Source organism: Arvicola amphibius, chromosome 11 (genome assembly GCF_903992535.2).
Source record: "Arvicola amphibius chromosome 11, mArvAmp1.2, whole genome shotgun sequence".
Lineage (NCBI taxonomy): Eukaryota > Metazoa > Chordata > Mammalia > Rodentia > Cricetidae > Arvicola > Arvicola amphibius.
This window is the reverse complement of record NC_052057.2, coordinates 66,933,088-66,952,354: the sequence shown is the minus strand read 5'-3', so window position 1 is coordinate 66,952,354 and position 19,267 is coordinate 66,933,088. Positions and strand designations below refer to the sequence as shown.

The following is a 19,267-nucleotide window of genomic DNA, read 5'->3' as shown; positions in this document are numbered from 1 at the left end:
CACAAGCAAACAGGTTATACCTAGTGAAATGAAGCCACGGAGTCACGCCACAACTGCAATATAGGATGTCATCTCTCTTACTCACTTCTGTCGGTCACAAAGTACCTGTGTCTGCGGTCCATTTCCCAAAACACTACCATCAAATGACATTCTCTGGAGTTATTCACTTTGTACAAATAAAAAGTCACGTAGTAAGTCTAATACCAAAAGGTTTATTTCTGAGCTGCTTGTGATCTGCAAGACATTAGTGGAGAAATGCCCTATGAAATAATCATTATTTTAAGAGAGGAATTCAAAATACATTTAAACACAGTTATGAGAGTTGCATTTAGAGTTTAAAAAATTCATCAGTGTTAAGGAATAAATTGTCAGTATATAATACAATAATAATAATAATAATAATAATAATAATAATAAACACTAATACACTTTTTTAATGTCAAGAAAGACTTGGTATAGGTGTCCTAATGAGTTGATGTGATTCTGATGTCCACTACATGGGACATCAAAACAAAGAACAAGAAAATAAGAAGAAAAGATGGTTTTGTTTCTTTAAAAAATTATAAAAAGTTTGGACTTTTGAAAAAATACTAATCTTTCTGAGGGTTAAGCCCATCATTATAGCTAATGGAAAATTTGCTTGTGTAAGTGACAGTGAAATTTTCTTTGAAGACAAACACTTAAATAATTGTCTGCCTTGACTTCTTTTTAGTTAGCAGTTTCTCTTTCTCTCAAACTTAAAAAGAGAGGCAAGCTTTTCATTTCAAAGAGGGATGATAATAGTTCAATAATAGCAAGGAAGTGAAATAATCTTATTGAGTTTTTATAAGAAGTGAAAAGTTGAGGGTTGTTTTATTTTTTAATTAACATGTCATTTTGTTGAATAGATGCTATCAACTGATGGTTTTCTGTTTATAGTGAAAATTACTGTTTGGGTGTGGATTATTACCTCCCTCACTTAGCTTTCAGTGATTGTATTTGTGTGGTTTTCATGTTGGTAAAGTAGAATATGGAAATTATGAAAATCACAGATATACCTTGGGGATTAAATTTAAAGAACAAATTTTACTAACTATACTTGAAAATAAAATGTTTTTATATAGATATTAGCATCAAAATTGCTTCCATGAAAATGTTCTAATGAAAATAACCTTGATTTTTATTAGCCTGTTTTCTTTTTTAAATCACACTATGAAGGAATGATTAAATCAAATATAAAGTATAGAACAATTTAACAGATTTAATAGTCTTACAGATAAGATAGAGATGTTTCTGCTACTAAGAGTCAATGCTAAACTGAGTCTTCTTTTGTAAGCACTACATTCATTGTTTTTACCTCGTTCTGTTTCTCTAAAGAAAGTTTATGTAATTTTTAAGGGAAATCATAGAATCACCTCTTTGAGAAAAGCAGTTTTAAAAATCCTTGATCGTACCAATTCAGTTGACACTTTAGCTACTGTCAGTGTTCCCTTCAGAGTGACTGACCTGACCAGAGCTAGGAGAATACGCATTTTATCTGTCAGAATTCTAGATTCTCTATAAGGAGCTGGAATATATTTCTCAGGCTTACTTCAGAAACTGAAAAGAGGGCTCCTTTGAATGCAGCATACAGAAGAGAAGTCCAAAGGATCTCTGTGAGTTTGAGGTCAACTTAGTGGACTTGGTGAGCTCCAAACCAGCCAGGGCCACAGTGAGACCCAACCTCAAAGACGGCGAGAGAGCCAAGTGGTGGTGGCGTATGCCTTTAAATCCAGCTCTTGGGAGGCAGAGGCAGGTAGATCTCTGTGAGTTCAAAACCAGCCTGATCTACAAGCTCTAGTTCCAAGACAGCTAAACCTGTTACACAGAGAAACCCTGGTTCACAAATCCAAAAACCAAAAGGGGGGGGGGGGGGAGATCAGCTCATTATCACTTATTTCTTACATTTTTGGTTGCAGATAATGTTTGTATAGTTCTAGTTTACAAAATGTATGCTACTTAATCTCAGTGCCTTTGTATGTATCATCATCGGTGTGAGCTTGTGAGTTTCAGGCTCCTAGGGGTAGGCAGCTGTGCTGGTGCACTCAGCTGAATGGAGAGTTCAGGAACACCAGATCCATCTCCTCGACGATAATGCTTTTCGTTAAGCCTTGAAAAAAAAGAGTAATCTAGGCCGGGCGGCGGTGGCGCACGCCTTTAATCCCAGCACTCGGGAGGCAGAGGCAGGCGGATCTCTGTGAGTTCGAGACCAGCCTGGTCTACAAGAGCTAGTTCCAGGACAGGCTCCAAAGCTACAGAGAAACCCTGTCTCGAAAAACAAAAACAAAAAGAGTAATCTAATGTAGTCTTATGACGTCTTCCTACTCTTCTTAAAATCTATGACCTTTAGTGTGAGAAACTGTAAGCTGGATTTTTTTTCTGAATTATGTGAACTCTACACTCACTTTTGAATGGAAAATAAAAAAAAACCAGACTATGATACTTCTTTTGATTATGATGTACAATAAACATCTCAAAAAAACAACTTTAAAACTTTCTTTCTGTTTCACCTTTCCTTCCCTCTTTCTAGGCTTCCCTCCTATAACTCAGGACTACATGGGAAATACAAAGAAAAGCAGAGTGTTATACTTATTTTCTTTATGATTCATAATCATCAGCTCAAAGTGAACTTTTTCTGTTTTTGATTCACTTCAAGTTCTCCTTCCCTCTTCATACATTCCCCTTAGTCTTCCTGTCATCCTTCATGTTCCTATAACTTAAAGAAATAAAATATTCTAAATATACTTAAACAAAATAGAAATAGAGAATAAGGGCTTAGAAACAAGAGAATCTTATTCTCAGTTTGTGAAAGTGATGGTAAGTCAATTATATGTACCAGTAATCTCAAGTTAAAGCCAATGTATAATAAATGCTTTGATTGAGCTAACTCCTGTGATGAAGTCAGACCTTTAGTCTCCATTTGGGAATGCAATAGTTATCATGCAGGATGGCTGCCTCCCATTGCTTCTCACACCTCTGGAGCGCTGGCTGTAGTTGATGTCTAGCATGTTCGTCTCGTTTCTTCTTGCTATTTCACTTCATAATATAGTATGACAATTTTTTGTTTAGTAACTCAGTAAATTTTCTATAACCTATAGTACCTATAAAAAGACTTTTACCTTTTTCCTTTAATAAATTAAAATAAATGCTATGGGATGAGTAAAGTAGGTTCAAGCAGGCAGAGTAAATCTTTTTAAGAACTGGAAACTGTAAGGCTTCTGCATTCAAATTACTCCATGGGTAGCTTTGTCTTTGATCTCTGTTTATTGGTGACTTAGGACAGTACAAGGGATTTATGTTAAGAAGCGGGGAAGGTCCTTAGGAATGTATAACATTTAGTGTGTTTTCATTATACAACCAAACATTAGCATGTCTACCACAGAAGTAAAAAAGATCGGACATACTCATCCTTATGATTCTCTATTCTGGTTTTCTGCTTAATTAGTTTACAAAATTATTATTGTATGAATATGAAAAGAAGGATTTTTCGGTACAAGCTTGTAATCTGAGAAAAATGCTGGAGAATCCTTCCTTTTGTAAACTGAGGCTGACTGGATGACTGGATGTGAGTGTCCCTATGTCTGACTTCCATTACAAAAGCAAACTGCACTGGAAGGGCTGTGTCTGGCATTTTGGGACTGCTTGTAGCCTTACGATCTTCCTCTGGGAAAGGCAAAGAGTAATTTACAATTACATGTGTGGGAATCACATTTTCTATCAGACTCCAGCCCCAAATAATTCGAGCAACTCCGTAAAGACCTGTGTTCAGACACTTCCATCTTGAAGAGGAGTACCCTGGTCTGATCGTCACATGGAAACAGGACAGTGCAGAAAAATAAGAAAACTGTGGGGTACTCTACTGAGCTGTGTTTGTGTTTGTTTTAGTATTGGCAGTGTAATAAACAAAGACTGCCCTGACATCCATCATGCTGTTTAGTTGCCATGCAGATGAGAAAGGATGAGGGCTGTGCACAGTCTTCTGGTCTTCATGGGAGCATTACCGCAAAGAGGAACTGCTTCGTATAATCAAAAAGCCCAGTACGCACTCACTACCACTTCTCCAAAAATGTAATAACTGTGTTTAACCTTCATTGAAATGTTCTTCACTTTAAAGTAATTATTATTTGGCAACTGGAAATACATTTTTATGAGGGCAAAGAGACTATTCCAATGATCAGTCCAACTTGGTGTGTTTAGCTAATGTGACACATTTTCTTCACAGTCCTTCATATGTGTTGAGTTTGTCTTAATACACTGTATTTCTCTGGGGAAAATGTAATAATATCTAAGAATATCCATAAGTGCAGGAAATTGATTTACAAGATTAATTTACTATAATCTTTAAAAATATAGACTATAAATATTCAAAATTAAAAAAATCATGAAAAAGTAGGTATAGCATTCTTTTTTTTAAAGTAAGATCAGTAAACATATTTTCAGAAGTAAAATATTGACACTCAATATACTAAGTATTTCCTGAACTTAGAACGCTTCTTGCTACAATAACATATAAAAAATGTGTCATATATATTGAGGTTAATCAGAATGTATAAACCCATACACTAGGGATAGCTTTATTTGGTTAATGCTTCAGATGTAATTAGATAAAGTTAAAATAAATGCCTCCTTATTATCATCACTGGATTGCAGCGTACTGGCCATTTTCCTGGGTCTGCCCACCAGAAATTCCCAGCTGTGATGTGACAGCAAACTGATAGTTTGGGAGGATATGCGCAGCTCTCATAGAGACGTCGTCTTCACGCTGCTAGAACGCATCATAAATCCTGACCGTACAAACTGTGAATCTGTTCTACTCCAAAATAAACAAAGTCGGTTTTATTGTGCATATAAAGGAAACCTGACCCTGTTAAGTGTTCAGTGTGCTAAGTGACAGGTTTCAGTGTTCACTTGCCTAATTTTAAAGGGAAGGTGAGTTTGACTTCTCAAAATGTGTGGTCTGTGTGTTGAAGCTCCTCATGTAGGCTACTATCCCTGACCAAAACCTGACAGCGACTGAAACCTGACAGAGATTCCTGTCTGTGCTTAACCCTTCTTTAAGTGATGTCATTTACTGGGTCCTGGAAGTCCATTTAGAAACTCATGTTAGTCTACTAAGCACTTCAATGAGGCAATTCCACGAAGCATTCCAAGATTATCACAAGGAATTGCTCTCGTATGCCATAAAAGAAAAATGAGCAGAATATGGCCTGCTGGAGGAGTTACAGTTTGACAGCCCCTCCCACAGAAGCACTGAAGTCACCCATTGACAGTTAGCTCCGGTTTGCACTCCCGGCCCGAAGGCCTACCAGTCGCCACACTCTGGGCGTGTGGAGCCATTCGTATGTGCGTCTCTCAGCCGATGATGAGGGTGTCAGAGCCGATGCTGGACATGGACATGGGAAACTACAGCGAAGTTTTGGATCCAACTTACACAACTTTGGAGTTTGACACTATGCAGATTCTGTATAATTCCAATGGTGAGTTCGTGCACTCATGTGTAAGAGGAACCAGCCCCAGAGGAGAAGGAAGTGGCGCTCCTTAAGGGGCTGACTTAGCTTGGTTGCTGGGGAATTCAAGAGATGTTTTTAAGGCTTCAAACCTGAGGCTTTGTACATAATTCACAATTTCAGTTCATGTTGTCATAGTTGTGTACTATGAGAGGTAGAACAGCTTGTATTTGTGTTGTAGAGTTACCTCAGAACTCTGTATAGGCCAGTTGGGGTAAGAAGCATAGTTTCGAGGGCTATTTTATTTGTTGTACATCATAGTAATAAGTGATTTTGACATACTGGCCTTGGAAGTACATTTTCTATGCAGCGTTTAAAGTGGCTTATGGGCATCTTTACGTAGGATGCTGGGAGTTTCTGGGTCCCCTTGCTCTCATCATTTTAGTACTCCTCGGATGGTGATGAGAAACTACACTTAACATGACTGTGCAGTTGCTTCTCTGGCCACGGATAGAAAAGAAATAAAGGTTTATATTATAACCCCAGGTGGCAGGCTAATATTTAGCTTCGCAGAGCTCTTGGCATTTATCTACAGTAACATTTTAACTTTAAATGCGACATGGACTGTTTGGGGCTGGGTCTTTATGTAATACCTTTTACTAGTCACTCTGCATGTATTGCTTTTCCTAAGGAGAACGCTTACCCAAATGGGTTGCAACTGCTAGAGCTTACAATTCTGTATGCTCTGGGAGATGTGTACTTGTGTTTGTGTCTGTGTGTCTCTGTGTATGCTTGTATAGCTCAGGGCTTAGGAATGATGATTGTGTTGATAGTCCCCTGAACTGTCAACTTCACTTGCATTTTCAATAAGCAAGAACTTTATAGTGAGGAGATGTTTAAAAACTGAAAAACCCAATTCTATAATTTAACACAAATACACAGTGAAGTGGCAGTATAATTCTTAGACCGGTACAGTTTTGATAAAAGACAGTCAGTAAACTATTTATTATAGTAGAACCAAAGTTTTAAATAACAGAGCACGATTTGCAAGTAGTGGATATAGATGTACTCTCTCTCTCTCTCTCTCTCTCTCTATATATATATATATATATATATATATATGTATATATATAATTAGCGTATACTAAAGTAATTCATATTCATAGCTACTTCTACAGTAGTGTTTAATTTGTTTGTAGCAACATTGCCAGCTGCATGTAAATATTGTCTTAAACTTGAAGCCAGAGTTAAATTTGTTTTTAATATTTCAGTGTTACCCAAGAGTACAGATGATTTCAGATATTTCTTTTTAAAATATTTTTTATTATTTAAAGCAATTTTTAAATTTAAATGTTTTGATGATATTCTTCCCCTCTCCCAAGTCTGTCCAATCCTATTCCCCTCCCTACTCACCTAACTTTAAATTCTTCCTCAAAGAACAAAAACCCAATATAACAATAAAATCCTCAAAACCAAAAAATCAAAACAAAACAGCACCCAGAAAGAAAAACAAAACAATACAATATGACAATGACAAACCCAGCAAACTCTAACCAAATAAAAGCACACAAAAGTCTGTAGAGTCCCTCATATAGGTCAGCTGTTCTTGAACATGAAGCCTTCCCTCGAGTGCTTGACATACCTGATAGACCTACTCTCTAGTGGATAAACCTGATTCCCCCTCTCCCGGCTCAGTTGTTAACCTTTACACTAGTGACTAAGTTTTCATTTATTCTTTTTTTAATATAACAAATTAAAACATAATAAGATAAAACAAAACAATCAAATTGAAGTTGGATAAGGCAAACCAACAAAAGGAAAGGAGCCTAAGACACATGAATCAGAGATACATTTATTTGCACACTCAGGAACTCCATAAAACACTAAAGCGGAAGGCATACTATTTATGGACGAGGTGTAGATCTGTGAAGGCCCTGTGCATGCTGACTCAGTCTCTGTGAGTTCATATAAACCTTGCTTACTTGATTCAGAGGGATCTCTTTTCCTGGTGTTCTGCATTCTCTCTGGCTCTTACTCTCTTTTCACCTTCACTTCTGAGAGATTCCCTGAGCTCTGAGAGGAGGGATTTGATGGACACATTCCATTCAGGGATGAATAATAATCCAAGGCCTCTCACTTTCTGTAAAATATCTCACTGTGATTTCAGATAATAAAGTATTGCTAATACCTTATTAATGTTATAAAATTTTTCTAATATTTATATTCTACATTTTGAGATGTCACATAATTAATTTTCAGTATATTTGTATACAATTTCCTTTTACCTTTATGAAATTGCATATCACAACATTCATCTATTCAAAAATATTGTGTATTCTTAAGTAGAATATGAATAGTATTACATACTGTAATTAGTTTTTGCCAACTTTTAAATTTAGTGATACAGTAATTGCTTATTATTATACCTATATTATGTATTCAGTTTATTTTTAATTAATATTTTAAGGTTGAATCTATGGTTTTGTGATTACTAGGTTACTAGACAATTGCTTTGTTATTGAGCTATATCCCCAGTCAATCAAATTCAAGGTTTACTGTAGTACCTTATATATTTCAATGTCTTTGAGTTCATTGGAGTTCATAAAATATTTTCAACAATCCAAATGCATTAAAGAGTATTTATATATGACACACACTAATGTATATGTATATATGTATATAGTCTCTTCTCCTCAAACTGTTCGATGTTCCAGTCTAGCTGGGCACAGTTCTAGGAGATAGGGAAGAGTAGGATGAGTAAACCAGATGAGTTCTCTGACATCATGATGTTGGTATTCTGTGTAACAATGGGCATGAGCCAACCCAATGATAATGTAACTTAAACTAATAATAGTTAGTGGGACTCTAGGCTTTTCTTGAAAGACAGGCTAGAGCTGACATTGAATTAATTAGTAAGAAAGATTTATGTTCAACGGGGGAAGTGATCAGAACCCTTAAACGTAGCTTACATCCAGGCTTGGAAAAGTCCAGGAAACTATTAACAGTACAGCTGACGAAATCAGGATTCAAAGAACACAACTAGTAGCAGGGATGTAGAGCAGGGCACAGAATGGAAGCTGTGAAAGACGGTGGAAAGAAGTCAAACAGGGCTGGAGGAGGGGACGTCAGTGTGCAGGTCATTTTGGGTCATTGTGCAATATTTCGCTTTCTGCGTTGTAATGAGAAGTCATAGCGGTGTTGGATGAACAAAGGTTATGTGAAGGGACTGTTGCAAAATAAAGAGGACATCTTCCTTACAGATGTCAGTAAGAAAATTACTTAGAAATCTATTCTAATAACCCTTGGGAAGGATGATGGTACTGGGTAAAAGGAGACTACGATGAAGGAGAAAAATGAGACAAATAATTATCTTAAATATGGGATCCCAGTAAGTAACTGGTGATCAGAAGAATTCCCAAAGGCACCTAGCGCTTTATCTGTGTGGTGGAACTATGGGCATTTATGAGAAGGACTGAATGAGGCAGAGACTCATGTAGTAGAGGGTTGGAAAACCAAGTTCTCTTTTCAACTATTATGCTTACTAGGTTTTAAAAGGAAACTTTGGCATAGGTTCTTGAGTCTTTAATACTGTATTCTGTGGTGTTATCTATGGTATATCAGGGCATAAATAAAATCTGAGGATTTTTCTTTCATACAGTTGATATTGGATGTCATGGGATTGCATGAGTTTCTGGTAGTTAGGGGATTGAGCCTAATCATAACCACAATTGAATGAGCAGAAGTGTGAGTTAGAAGCCTGAGAAGGAGGCTTGCAGCACTTTAAGGAAAGCACCAGAAAGGGACCCGGTCAAGCAAAGCCTGACCTTTACTTAAGCAGTAGGACACTGTGCTGTTGCCAGCTGAACTAACTCTTCTCATCTTCCTTCAACAGACAGCTCTGCCCCAGAAACCACAAGTATGAATACCAACGACAGTGGTGTCAACTGTCTATGTGCCATCTGTGGGGACAGAGCAACAGGAAAGCATTACGGGGCATCCAGCTGTGATGGTTGCAAGGGATTTTTCAGGCGCAGCATTCGGAAAAGTCACGTTTATTCCTGCAGGTATTGGAGCGCTCGTTTTTTGCAAAGTTTTCTTTATTCGTGTCTAAGGATGCCATGAGGATGTCAGGAAAGTAAATCGAGAGCTTCCATGTCTCCATAACTCTGAACAAAACTGCCAAGCTTCAAAGAGTGTGTGCGTAGTTCACGTCCACACCGGTAGTTCCATGCTATGAACCATTTGAAACCTGTAAATGTGTATAAAGACGTGCATATACCTACCACCCAGTTTACAGCAATATAGTTGAAGCCTCCAGTGGACACCTCCCTGGTCATTTTGTCATTCTCTTCAGAGTTACAGGGGCAACTGCCATCGAGAATTTAGTGTTAATCTTTTCCTTGTGTCTCTTTATTGCTTTATCACATGTTCATATGCCACTAAACAGTTTTTAAACCTGTTTAAGAAGTTTCTTAAGGTGTGTAGATTGATTTTTTAATTTTTTTCTTTCAGGCTCAATACATCCTCAATATTTAAGAACAAAATTATAGCATTACAGATGATCTTGTAATTTACGACTCAAAGGGTGAAATGTGATTTTCACTTCAAACTACTTCTCATATTAAATTTTCATAATTGATAGTGTTTTGTCTAAATATTATTTAATTGCTTGGTATGTCCATACATTCCTACTAGTCTTTTTGCTATTTCCCATCAATATCATAGACTAGTTTAAGTATTTATCCTAAATGATTTCTATGATAATTCTTGACTATATATTGCTTAGGTTGAACTTGAGCTTTTGACACGACTCACTAATTTTAACATAAGAAAAAGTATGTTAACCTTGAAGGAACTAAACAATATAAATAAAGAAAGAAAGAAAAATTATATTTTTGTCCTATCAGTAATTGACATTATCATTTATCGTCACTGTTACTGTTTGGTTGGAATAAAGATTAAATTTCAGTCCCCCCACATAACAGTCAGGTTGTCTTCATCTCCAGTCCTGCAATGCTGTTCTAAAAATAAGTTGGGCATTTGAGAATTACCAGTCTGGTAACATTTGACTTTTCAAGGTGTAATAAAAGTTAATACATAACTCCACTAATATTCATAACTCCACTAATATTCACCTGGTGTTTTCTTGTAATATTTACAGGGGAGTTTGATGTAAGTTTATAAAAATATAAATCATCCACTTTTCAAACCTGACAAAGAAAAGAACATTTAGATTGTACTGTGTTTGTACACACAGGCATTTCATAGCTAAACATGGATCATCTCCCCCACCAAACACATCTTCACGATGGTTACCTGACACACATAGACTTCTTCACGTTAGCATCTAAGGAACAAAGCAGCATAAAGGTTCCATGGTTTGTAAAGGTCATGTGCACCATTACAAGTAAAACACATCTCCATGAGAAGTGATGGTTCTGACAGTGGAATCTGATGACGTGCACATTTCCTCTATGGGGAGAGTAGGGAAGAATAGCTCCCAGGAAAGTTTCTGAAGTTTGCTAGTGCCCAGGAGTAGGGGCAGGTGGGACTTTTGTCCCTTCTCACCATGTGTGCTGTCAGCCGGCTAAACTCCTTCACAGATTTTGTTATCAAGCAAGCTCTGTGATCTCTTTTTAAATCGTTATTATATGGATGCAAATAAATACACTATAATGTCTTTTTAGTAACGTTTGCTTGCCTCAAATGCATCCCATTTCTTGGACTGATAAATTTTAATTTGACTTTAACAGTCCTGTGATGCTGAAGCTGGCCTTTTCCTTCTAAAGTACTTAAATCTTCCACTTCAATACTGTACATAGAATGTTTTCTATAACATTTGTTAACATTTCTGTGTCCTTGTTACACTGCAATTTTTTGATGGAAAATGTAGGCAGCATTCATATATTCTGTACCTACATCAAGATCTTGAACGTGTTAGGAGCTTAGTAGCATATGTTTCTTTTGTTGTTCTTATTTAATTAATGTTAACTGAATGTATTATCTTTATGATTTTTGGTCATTTGATTTCCTCGTTTGAGACTCTTCATCCCCATATGTGTGTGTGTGTGTGTGTGTGTGTGTGTGTGTGTGTGTGTGTGCCTTGTCTTTTTTTTTACTCTGAGAGCACAGCTTACTTGTAGCCTTATTCTTACTCATTGTTGAATTGCTGCCCACAAATTTTTGTTTTTGCTGCCCACACCTTTTAATAGGTAACAAAACACATTTTGCTTTCCTCTTCATTTACTAATCATCTGTAAGAAATGAGGCAATAGCATCACATGTAACCAGGAATTTAGAGTTTAGCATTGACAGAATTGTGCGACTACTGCTATCATCAATCAGGAGCAGCATTTAATTATGTTTAAGAAGTCCCTATTAGAGTATCCTCCAGTTTCATCAACTCTACAGCAGTATGAGGAAACTGTTACTCTGCTTTCTGTTCTATAGATTTGTCCTCTTTAGATACCACATTAATGAACCATGCACTATGGGCCTTTGGTATCACCTTTATTGGATGTGTTTTCAAGGTTCATCAACATTGTAGCACGTCTGTTGGTGCTTCATTTTTACTTACTAACAGATACTGCTGTTCCATTGTCTGGGATTTTTATCTGTTCAGAACTCTAACATTTTCCTCACTAAAATGTTACTTTCTGGGCATGGTGGCACATGCCTTTAATCCCAGCACTCAGGAGGCAGAGGCAGGCAGATCTCTGTGAGTTGAAGGCCAGCCTGGTCTACAGAGAAAGTTCCAGGACAGGCTCCAAAGCTACATAGAAAAATCCTATCTTGAAAAACACACACACAAAAAGCCACGCTAGACATAGATTTTTTTCCCATTCTGGGGGAGGGGGGGTATGTACAATAGCCCGGAATTGCTGTGTCTTATGTGTAGCCCTTTATTTATCTATTTGAAAGACCATTAAACATTCTTTCAAAGCAACAGAAACATTTAATATTCTACCCCATACCCCATAGTGTCTAAGGGTTTCAATATATTTTTTTTTTACATCTTCATCTACTAATGTACCACCCCATCCTTGGTTTTTTAATAGAGAATAAACTGATACATCATTAAGAAATTACATTCTCAGTGCAGTTCTTAATAGTCTATAATTTGATAATTGGAGTAAATCTCAATCCAACTTGAAGTCATTTAAAACTCATAGAATAAAAGCATTTAAAGAGAAAAACCACATAATTGTAAAAGCTCTGAATCACTATACATTGTCCACTGTTCTGAAATTGTTTAGCAATAAACACCAAAAATTTATAAGACAAAGATTTTAAAGCTGGGTTTGACTTTTGTGACTCATAATTATGTACACCAGCCCAAAATGACGTAGTCATTCAGTTTTATGTTAGTATGAATACTGTTTGAGAGGTGAGTTGTGTATTATCATGTATGTGCTGACCATGAGACATTCAATTCCTTAGGGAATTACTTTTCTACATGCTTTATAGTGAGCATGATTTGCCTGTCCTTACTTAAAGTCTGATTGTTTGCAGATGTGATTTCTTTGATAAACGGTGTTTTTCTGTGAACTAATGTGTGCTTCCTGCTACAGGTTCAGTCGCCAATGTGTTGTTGACAAGGATAAAAGGAATCAATGCAGATACTGTCGATTACGAAAGTGTTTTAGAGCAGGAATGAAGAAAGAAGGTAATGATGATGATGATGATGATGATGATGATGATTAATATTATTGATGAAAATTGATAACAATGTGCAAGAATTCTCAATAATCATATCACCTACTTATAAGCTCTAATTTCCCTCAATATATTAATAGGGAATCTGCCAGAGTTTCTAGAGGTAAAGAGTTTAGCTGGTTGTGCAGTAAGTAAGCAGTAGAACTGGAGTTTATCTGCTCTGTTTCTGACACTACTCTCTATACAGGCAAAATCTATAGATCTTAAAATCTGAAGATTTTATAGACAGTTTTCATTCTTAGTCTCAACCAGGTATCTTTACTTATCTCATGAACCTCAGGTACGTCTTGTTAAACATTCCTCCATTTAAAAATATTCATGGACATTGCTGCTTCAAATACTGTTCCAGGTACTGAGATTTGAATTGTGAACTCAATAGACAAAGTAATCCTCCATCTTGAAAATTTTATATTCTATTCAATAGCAGAATCAGTGCAGATACGGTTTTAATATGTGTTGTTTTTATTTTCATCAGGTTAAGTCATCTCACTCTATCTTTTCCTATTCTGATATGTTTAGAGACAAGAGTGTTACACATCCCCAACATCTGGCAGACTTAGCAATTTTTGCCTATAGTTTCTTGAGTGCCTCTGTCTGTCACATGCAAAGAGCTGTTTTCCACAAGTGTATTACAAACTTAAAAAGTAAAGTTAAATCTGATCATGATGTTGTAGAAGTAAGAAACATAAGGAATCCATCTCAGACATAACTCTTTTTCTCTTAACTCAATAATTTAAAATTATGGAAATTTTGTTAGCTGTTATTATGTTGCTAATTTTAAGAGAATATTACAAAAGTAAAGTTCACTAAATTAAAGGGGCAATTTCCCCTTTAACAAATGTCATAGCTAATGTCCTAAGAGCTACATTAGGTAGTTAAAAGAAATAATTCACAATTTATCAAATATCTTTTTGACATTACCTAATACCAATCTTTACCTTATAAATTATAAAAAAATACCAAGCCTGCATTTCCCTTTGAGTCTTACAATTTATGAAATAAAATTACCTTTGAAAATAGTGAAATTACATCTTCAAATGTTCATAAAATAATGTGTTTTGATTTTACTAAATAGATTGAAAAGTAACTTTTGAGTTTCAAAACTGATGCATCTCATTCTTCAATAAACAGAAAAAACATATCAAATTAAGTAAGTGGAAACAGAAATGTGGATTCATGTAAAACTTGAGAGTAGTAAATATTTTGTAAATGTTTATGATATATTTTAGCATTTTTATAGTTTGATCATATGAATGAAATTTAGAAAAGCAGAGGGATGTCTTAGTTTTCATGTCTTATGTGTATTTCTACATAAATGGAAAATAATTTTAAAAATGAGCTATTAGTATGATTTTTAATATAAAATGTTAAATATTTGATCCACCCTAATGATGTCTCTTTTAGAAAAAAAAAAACCCACTATTTTTGTCTGCTAACTTAACAGGATCATTAGTTGCTATTTTTAGGTCTCTGTGACATTGATGTAGAAATTGTTGAATTTCTCTGTTGGAAAAAACTTTGGTGGTTTGATATCATCATCATCATCTTTCTTTCTCTCTCTCTCTCTCTTTCTTTCTTTCTTTCTTATCTCTCTCTCTCTCTCTCTCTCTCTCTCTCTCTCTCTCTCTCTCTCTCTCTCTCTCTCTCTCTCTCTCTCTCTCTCTCTCTCTCTCTCTCTCTTTCTGCCTTCCTGTTTTTTGGTTTTGGTTTTTCGAGACAAGGTTTCTCTGTGTATCTTTGGAGTTTGTCTTGGAACTTGCTCTGTAGGCAAGGCTGGACTTGAACTCACAGAGATCCACTTGACTTTGCCTCCTGAGTACTGAGATTAAAGATGTGCACCACCACTGCCCAGCCAATATCAACATATTTCTAACAGAATTAATTAGAGAATTGATTGACCTAAATAATCGAGGGACTATAGGTCTTGTTTTTTTTTTTCTCTTGTCTTTGGTTAATGGAAGATCATTTTACATCCTTATTTTTGAAATTTAACTTTGATACCTGACATTTTTATTTGAGTATTTATGCAAATTTATAGGGTTTTGTTTCCTTTTTTCCCTTATGCTTAAAAATTCAGTTTTCAGTAATAGTTTTGGACATGTGCATATTTATTCTCTTCTCTATGAATCACAGAAACAGGTCTACCTCTCTCAGAGACATTTTATATAATGTCAGTGGTGATTTTATATTTCCGAGAAGCAGGTATTCAGGTCTCTGTCTTCTAGAGATATACCTCAAATTGTGCATTGATTTCTGAAACGAATGTCTGTAAACATTGCTTTATAAAGGGTCACAGATTTGCTTAAGCCATTTAACTAAAGTAAATTAACTCTCCATTATGGTAGGTGTTTTATGGTTAAAAGAAATAGGAATTTCAGAAACTATGACTCACTCACTTCTGACAGTGACTTATCTTTGACCTGGCCAACCTGGCAGGCAATGTTCCTTCTCTAGCTACCTTACAGCTTTATTAACTGTGAGAGAATAAGAAGCCATCTTATTAAAAACACAGCATTTCAAACGTGAGTGACCTAAAAGTTCCCAACGTACAATCCATTACAAAGTCCAAGCGACTCTATTTTAGTGCTGGTGACACACTTGCCTGTTCCTACTTTTGAAAGTAGTTCAAGAAGAAAAAAAAGGTAATTTCCCTTATTCCTAGCTATATATCCTCGCCCATATTAGAGATCTAACTAATAGCATCTGTAATTTTTTTCCTTAGCTGTGCAAAATGAACGCGATAGAATAAGTACCAGAAGAAGTACATTTGATGGCAGCAACATCCCTTCCATAAACACTCTGGCCCAAGCTGAAGTTCGATCTCGTCAGGTACCCACCACACCTCAGCATTGGCTTCGTTCAATAGAATCCAATGTCTGCTGATGCAAAGTGCTGTAATCTGAGCTCACTGTTTTGGGCTCAGTGCTAAAGTTAATCTAGACAGGCTCAGACATATCACATAGTAGAATTGTTGACTTAGTTTTGAATTTTATTGAGCAAGACCCTATCTTTAAATTGTTTGACTCTTTATTTATGAGGCTGAGCAAAAATAAAACACGATGCTCTAATGACAATATTTTAGTCCAGTTGAATGTGTGAAATCAACTGCTCTAATTTTGAAGGACTTTGTCATCAGAACGTCTTTCCTTAAAATTTATGTTCGAACTCAGAAAGTCAACTCACTACCTCATTAAGGAAGAGGTGTTTTTAAAATGAGAATTAAAGGTAAAATTCTCAAAATGGGGAAGAAAGTAAATCATTATTTTCAAATTTTAGAATAAGACTCTCAGGTGTAAAGTTAAAGTGGTAATTCACTCATTTTACATATAACAACCAACCATTTAGGAGTTTGTCATATAATCTTTTGAAGAGAGGATATTTTATCATTGCCTTTATTGGAAATGTTCAGGGTGTTTGTCCATGACAAAGCAAATTATGAAATAGCTAAGTAGTTAATCAGGTCCTGTAAGGAGGCAGTGAGTCTACTTTCATTCTTGATAACACCGGAGTAATATGATGAGGCTGACATCCCATTATCATCGCTATTACTTGCAGATTACTTGATGATCCAATAAAGCATTTAGAAAATGACTTAAAGGGGAATGGCGAGGAAACATCTGGTTTCACATGACAAATACACGCATATGTACAGACACGTATGCATGTAAACCTATGGTTAATCTTAATTTTACAAAACTTTGATTAGGTAGGTTGCCTTTTCATGAGACAGCATTTTAAAGTATCATTTGTATTTTCATACAGTTGAAAGTCATGTGGAATTTAAAAATGATTATCATTATGTGTCAAGCATTTCACCATTTCCTTGTCAAAGGTTGTTTCTTAATTTTATTTTTAATGGCCTCATGTTTAATGTAGTGTCATAAATATTTCTAGTTTCTTTCCTAAATATTTCCCACATTTTATAAATTTTATTCAGTAGCTATTTTCATAATAATCGACAAATTAAAGAAGGACTTACTTAATGAGAATGTGAGTTTTAATTAAAAATAAAGTCACAGTATTTTTTTTTTTTGTGGTTACTATCAATTTCTTTAGATAACCAGGCTGAACTACAAAATTCCTGAAAAAGCCTAACCCGGTTTATAGATTTAGTGCTTAAAATAAAATTATGCTCTTAGAGTATGGATTTATATATACATATTTTCAATTTAACTTTAACCCAAGACGGATTTTATTTTTCAAATTAAAATGTTTAATATATATGAAAGTACTGTGATAATGATAGTTTTTTTGTCTATGCTTTTTACTTTATGAATATAGGAGGAGAAGGTTAACTGGCTATCCAGTAGTTTCAGTGATGACTGAATGCAATGTTCTGTTCACCTTAGATCTCAGCCCCAAGCCCCAGTGCAAGTGCTGACATAAACCTGAAGAGGATTGCAAGCATCAGTGATGTCTGTGAGTCTATGAAGCAGCAGCTCCTGGTCTTGGTGGAATGGGCCAAGTACATCCCTGCCTTCTGCGAGCTGCCCTTGGATGACCAGGTATGACTTAGAAGGAAGCATGGCTCCCTTAGGAAGTGCTTTGAATAGTTGCTAAGCTCTTGTCTTTGATTTATATTTCTAATTTAGTATATTAAACAATAGCTGGACTATTTTGTGAGTCAAACACAGGTCTTTTCCTCATCTTTTCACCTCCTTATTCCATAAAGAGACAGGATTGTCTGGTGTCTATTGTCAGGCTCTGATAAAAACATTGATTGGTTAAGAGTTGATCAAGTAATTATCTATAGTCTTGGGGTTTAAATATTTACATGAGAAGGAAGGATAAATAGCAAATAATCTCACTCGTGTGATTTTCTGGCTAGTAGAGAAGTAAATGTTTGGTAAGTTAGAGCAAGGAGGTGGTGTGCTGTGCTGTCTTGAGTTTCCTGAAGGTCCCTAATTAGAATCTTCAGAAATGTCTGGGAACTCCTTGGCAGAAACCAAATAGGATATATTCGTGTCTTTGTGGATCATTTATATAATTAGCATGTCAGATTTTTCTCTTATTCTATCAGTTTTTCCTTGGCACTTATTGTATTGAAATATAGGTGTGGCACAATACCCACAGATCTGAAATCTAAAAAAAAAAAAAACAAAATAAGATATAATCTTCTTTTCTAACATATGCATTTTAAACTTGGTATATTTATATTACAAAATTTAATTTAAAATTAGAAACTTGGAATTCCTCATTAGCATATAAGGATTCGTTTGGGTTTGAGTCACTTTGAACTTTTCTTCCTAAAGAGTGTATACCTTTTCATAGATGAAAAGGGTCTTGAAATCTCTATTTCTTTCACACTGAAAGAGTTAACCAAACCAAGAGTTTAAGCCAGTGTGTGTGTATACATCCTCTGACACAGTCACTGACACAGAAAACTGTAACAAATGTAAGAAAAACCAAGGGTGATTGTGTAAAAATCAAGAAAGAGGGAAATAGTCACACACAAGGACAGGGCAGCACCATCAGAGGAAGGTAGCAGTTACAGTTCTCAAAAGGCATTTTACTTGGTGACAGGAAAAAGTTCCATGAAAACTGAAATCACTCTTGCAGTGTTTTGTTATTCCCTTCCTGGAGTGAGTCACAGTTATGGACATGTCGTAAAGATAGCTTGGCTCATGAGATTATGCCAGAGTGAATGATGCTAAATTGCTAAAACCTGCCAGTCTCACCCCAAGCAATATAAGTAGGGCTGTGTTATTTATCAGCTTTATATTTTTATTATCTTTCGTTTTAAAAACCTGCTGACTTATATATAAAGACAATGGTTAAAATATTGGGAAATTGGAGACCAGTAACTAGTTTAAAAGTCTTTGTTTACTGCTCATTAATATTAACAACATAACGTTAGTAGTTATGGTTAGTGAATGTTATCTGTGAGGCACTGGGAAATGAACTCTCAAATGTATGATCAATTATGCTGCTCCATTTAATTCCTTTAGGAGCTCTGTGGGGTAGGCGTTATCTCCATTTTACAGTTCCTGAAACTGGACCTCAGATCAGTTTATCCCATCCATAAATCCACGAGATGACTATTTATTAGGAAACTACTGGTTTCAGTTAGGTGCTGAGGGGATCCT

At 35.7% G+C, this 19,267-nt stretch overlaps 1 protein-coding gene across 4 annotated transcripts in view; it reads left to right on the top strand.

Moving 5' to 3' along the window:
* Positions 1–19,267, top strand: part of Hnf4g (hepatocyte nuclear factor 4 gamma) — a 142,971-nt gene that overhangs the window by 110,364 nt on the left and 13,340 nt on the right. For 3 of the 4 annotated variants that reach the window (XM_038347738.1, XM_038347736.1, XM_038347735.2), the window contains 4 exons: positions 9,358–9,529; positions 13,037–13,131; positions 15,904–16,010; positions 17,531–17,686. In XM_038347738.1, coding sequence (XP_038203666.1) covers positions 9,384–9,529; positions 13,037–13,131; positions 15,904–16,010; positions 17,531–17,686 — 504 coding nt within the window. In that variant the 5' untranslated portion in view covers positions 9,358–9,383. Of the gene's footprint in view, positions 1–4,675; positions 5,496–9,357; positions 9,530–13,036; positions 13,132–15,903; positions 16,011–17,530; positions 17,687–19,267 lie in introns of those variants that run through there. The other variant, XM_038347734.2, reaches the window with a different exon arrangement.